Consider the following 4,891-nt stretch of genomic DNA (forward strand, 5'->3'; position numbering starts at 1 on the left):
TACATATACATACACATACATATACATACACATATACACATACATTACATACATATATGTAGTCATAGATGCATGGGCATACATACATACATACATACATACATACATACATACATTCGTTCAGACAAAAGAAATGGAGTGTGTCTTGTCTTTGTAGAGTTGCATTATCGCGAGGGACTTTTTCAGCCCTAATTCTCTGCTTCTTCTTCTTCTTCTTCTTCTTCTTCTTCATCGCCGTCTCCTGCTCCATTCACTCAGTCTGCGCTCCCTTCTCCCCACACACACAGACAGATACCCTAACGCCTTTTCCTCCTCCTCCTCCCATCGCCATGACCATCGAGAAGGAACGCGAGAGCAATGTCTACATGGCCAAAGTAGCAGAGCAGGCCGAACGTTATGATGGTTGGTACCTTCTCTCTCTGTTTGTCCGTCCGTCCATCCGTTCGTCTCTTTCTGTTTTGCATCCTTTCTCTAAAGATTGATAATGCTGACTATGTGCATCGTTCCTTTTTTCTTTTTCTTTCATTTCATCTTTATCTGTATTTTTTCTTTACCACCAGCGAACGCTATGTCTTATTTTGTCTCTTAATCTCCACATCCCCTCTCTCTATATTTCTTTCTCATTGCATCTCTATGAAATTTCGTTATGTGTCGTGTAATACTATGGTGCTTTCATTTTCGTCTACAAATATGATTTGTTTGCCACTCTCTCTCTCTTCCCATTTTTAGCTGTGATGGCAAAAAATCTGTCTTTTTGGCAGCTTTGATTTGTCCGGCTAAACAATGCGTCCTCTTTTAACCACATTCCCTGCACTGCCATTTTGATCTTGATTTGTTCACTTGCATTGATTTGCGTCAGTGTCATGTTTTGCAACAGTCGATGTAGAGATAGTGGACTTCAGGTCGTGATGTTGACGATAACATATTTCTATTTCTATCCCTCTCTCCCTTCTTTTGAAGTCCAAATCTTGTCTTGTAGTAGCCATTCTATTGTGCAACACTGAATGACTCGATTTGACCATCACAGAGAGCGAAAGCAAAAAGCCACTGAAAATAGTCAAATCGAGTGGCTTTTTGCTTTCGCTCTCTGTGATGGTCAAATCGAGTCATTCAGTGTTGCACTTCTTTTTAACCTCAATAATTTTGTTTGTTCATTTGAATGCACATGCTTTGCTTTATTCGGTTTTCGGATGATATTCACATGCGTCTCCTTTTATATGTAGAAATGGTGGACTTCATGAAGAAGGTTGCGAAGCTAGATGTAGAGCTTACTGTAGACGAGAGAAATCTCCTCTCGGTTGGCTACAAAAATGTCATTGGTGCGCGAAGAGCCGCATGGCGCATCTTATCATCCATTGAGCAGAAAGAAGAGAGCAAGGGAAATGAAACAAATGTTAAACGGATCAAGGATTACCGCAGCAAAGTAGAGGAAGAACTTACTAGTATTTGCAATGATATCTTAACTACTATTGATGAGCATTTGATCCCATCTTCAAGTACTGGAGAGTTTGCTGTCTTCTACCATAAGATGTACCCTCCCAAATATATTTGAATCTATATATATATGTGTGTTTTTAATTGCGTATCTATGTGTTGATTGTTTACGTTTATGTTTATGATACAGGAAGGGAGACTATTTCAGATATCTCGCAGAGTTCAAGACTGGTCAAGAAAGAAAGGAAGCTGCTGATCATTCACAAGCATCATACCAAGTATAAACCTTTCCCATAGCTTTGGAGCTCTGCATAATGTTAGTTTGTAATTTTATCAAGATATATGCATAATTATGGACCCTTCAAAAGTATAGTGTTTATATTATATGAAACTAAATTTATCTGTTTATGTGGATATGAGTTGCTTAGGTTTCCGGCATGTGACTATATCTGTATTTAAATTTTCCAGACAGAAGCTGTATTCTGAAGCTTACAGAAGCATTCATGTTATTTCTGATCTGAAATTTGTTTGGATTGATCTTTCTTGCCAAGGTTTAATATGTCAGATGCAAACAATGACTAACTAATTTTCAGACTAGTCTATCAAAGTTGGTGAAGTCTGTCGCACAGTGCAAAAGCTGCTTGTCTAGTTATACGATGAGTTTAGACATGATAGAAATATTTTCTTCTAGACCAAATGGATTATTTTTACTGTCACTGAGTGTCCTCTCTCATATGAGTCTATATATGTATTCATAAATGTTTTGAAGATCTGCATACGATAAAACTAAAGGGATTTTGATGTAGGTTAGGCTTTCTGTGTGCTCATTGTGCTAACTGTGGTAGTTATTCTAATAAGATTGTGGAATATGATATTTTTGTTTATATGAAATATTCTGATGTGTAGCTGTGTTTTCTTTTGTGATTTAAAAAAGAGTTTGATCTGAGTCCAGAGAAAACATCTTATGATTTTTTTTATAGTGTTAATTTGTCATCGTACTCTTCAATCTCACGGATTGTTATGGTTCATGGATTCTGCAGACTGCCTTGACTACTGCTACAACGGATTTGCCTCCAACGCATCCCATACGTCTTGGCTTGGCTCTTAACCTCTCAGTATTTTACTATGAAATTATGAACTCACCTGAACAGTACGTACTTTTGAAAATTCTGTCTTGGATAATATGGTTTCATATTTTATGTATCAGCAGTTTATGATATGTTACTAAGTTTTCTCTCCAAATGCACTATTTTTCCATTAGGGCATGTCATTTAGCTAAACAAGCTTTTGATGAGGCCATTGCTGAGCTTGATTCTTTGAGTGAGGATTCATACAAGGATAGCACTCTGATCATGCAACTGCTCAGAGATAACCTGACACTATGGACGTCTGATTTGCCAGATGATGGAGGTAATAATTCATTGTGGTGGTACTGCTCCATCATAACAGCTTTCCTCAAAGTCTTCCTTCACGTTCAATTGATAGAATGACATACATGCTTATATATCTGAATTTACATGGCAACGATAACAGTTTCTATGCATTTGTAGTAAAAGAACTTGATTATTTAACATGCTCCTAATCCTAAGTTTTTCGATTTTCCAGCATAAACTTGAAGCTCACTTAGTTCCTCCTTTATGACATGACATTTTTCTTTCATGTTTTCATCTGATAGAATAACATCTATTCTTATTTATCTGAATTTACATGATAACATAACATAGTAAATGAACTTGATTGTTTAACATGCAGGGGATGAACAACCAAAAGGAGGGAATATTGAAGAGGACAAAGAGGTGAGCTAGCTAGTACACCTGTATAACTAAGTATTACCTAGATTATAGAAATCATTCACTCATTTGTATAAATCATGGTTAAATTTGCCTTGCAGTAATGAGAGCTGATTTGAGCTGGATCAGCATACATCATGCAACAAAAGAAGTCTCATTATGAATTGCTGAAGTACAAAGTTATTATATCCTATGCAGCAACCTCTTCAATAATTCATGAAGATTTTGTTGTTTATTATTGCTGATCCAAATTCTCTCGCATACCATAGGTGCATACTCTAGAGAGCTTTTCATCTTGACTTTGGCAGTTTTGTATCTGCAACTGTTACCAAGCAATCAAAGTTTTTGTTCGTTGTGCATCTCTCTATTTTATCTTGCTTCCGTTGTGAATGGAATTTTTTGGCAATATATCCATATGTCTTGAGATATTGGATCTGAACTTGCCTAGGATTTTGATGATCCGTATCCCCTTGGGTTGTAGGTCTGAACTTGCCCAGTTGAAAGCCCCTTAACTATTCAACCATGCATACCCATTTGAGCTGAGGTTTGTGAACTGTATGAGGGTTCATGCAGTAGGATATGTCATAGATAAATAGAATAATAAAGTGGCTCTATCCTTAGATCTTCTAGTTGCCTATTATGTTTTACCTATATCGATGATGATTAGGCTTTGTTTTTGTGGAGAAATGAACTATCTTATCAGGATTAGTCAGCTATTGAAATAATTTGGTTTCGAATGAGTATTATCTTGAATAACATTTACTGATAGCCCAAATTTATGCCATAGCAGCAAATATTTACCTAGCCGTTTTCCACTAATTGGAATTTGGGGAATTTGGGTTAAATGAAGTAAAATATTCTTCATTCATGTTTAAATATGTTATTTGTGTCTCTATCAGATTTGTCACCAAACTTAAAATAACTCTCTTATTGCATAAATTTGAGCTTGTAAAACTGATAAAGATGATGTGTACACTGTATATACATTAATAACATGTTTTTATACTCGATGTGCATTCAATGTTGTTTATGTTCATGTCTGTGTTCTCCTTTGGTTTTAAAGAAAGAGCCATTGATGAAATTTCCTCTTCATAATTATTTATAAAACTGTTGGTACATGGGTCTTTCTTGGCCGTAATCTTAGACTCAGGCTCAGGCTTGAAGCTTTAGTGGTCGAGATCCTCTCATTTTCTCATCCTTTCAATGTTGATTAGAGTAGTGAATTTGGAAGTTTGTCACAACTTGTAGCCACAATTGTCTTGTTTGTCTTGTTTGAACATGATATTCATGTACTCATTGTCAAGGTCATCCTCAACCTCCCTTTGACCTTCTAGGAGTGGTTTGACAAATTTACCCTCTTGATGTTCCCATCCTTAAAACCCCACTTCAAAATAACACAAAGAATATAACAAAACAAAACAAAGGAGCCAAAAGGAAGAGTCCACAAAGTAACAAACTATATATATGTGTATGTATGCATGAAATTTATTGAGACATTTGTAATCTAGCATGCCTCATCTCTAATACGTGGCATGCAAAAGAAACATTTGTTTTCGACACGTGTGTGGCTCAGATAGACAAATTGTGCCTTCAAGTTTCGCCGACAATAAAAGAATCGAGGCCATCGAATGATATGCACCATGTTCTAAGTTTAGTGTCACATGGTT

General features: G+C 36.3%; 1 protein-coding gene across 1 annotated transcript; it reads left to right on the forward strand.

The window, feature by feature from the left end:
- Nucleotides 1-261: 261 nt before the first annotated feature.
- On the forward strand, nt 262-3,583 carry LOC147847194 (14-3-3 protein 7-like). The gene is made up of 7 exons (XM_087339461.1): nt 262-402; nt 1,224-1,530; nt 1,625-1,712; nt 2,475-2,584; nt 2,696-2,844; nt 3,187-3,230; nt 3,326-3,583. Exons 1-7 carry the CDS (start codon nt 330-332, stop codon nt 3,326-3,328), a joined length of 774 nt encoding a protein of 257 aa, XP_087195587.1. The 5' UTR covers nt 262-329; the 3' UTR covers nt 3,329-3,583.
- Nucleotides 3,584-4,891: the final 1,308 nt, after the last annotated feature.

Source organism: Azolla caroliniana, unplaced genomic scaffold, assembly GCF_043228905.1.
Source record: "Azolla caroliniana isolate FFs.n. ecotype wild unplaced genomic scaffold, voAzoCaro1.0.p SCAF_1375, whole genome shotgun sequence".
NCBI lineage: Eukaryota > Viridiplantae > Streptophyta > Polypodiopsida > Salviniales > Salviniaceae > Azolla > Azolla caroliniana.

What these genes read in the sequence shown, in the direction of transcription:
- LOC147847194 (XM_087339461.1), top strand. Translation starts at nt 330, where the DNA reads ATGACCATCGAGAAGGAACGCGAGAGCAATGTCTACATGGCCAAAGTA. An exon ending in GCAGGCCGAACGTTATGATG is followed by an intron (nt 403 to 1,223) that starts GTTGGTACCTTC and finishes TTTTATATGTAG; the next exon opens with AAATGGTGGACTTCATGAAG. An exon ending in ATTCACAAGCATCATACCAA is followed by an intron (nt 1,713 to 2,474) that starts GTATAAACCTTT and finishes TGGATTCTGCAG; the next exon opens with ACTGCCTTGACTACTGCTAC.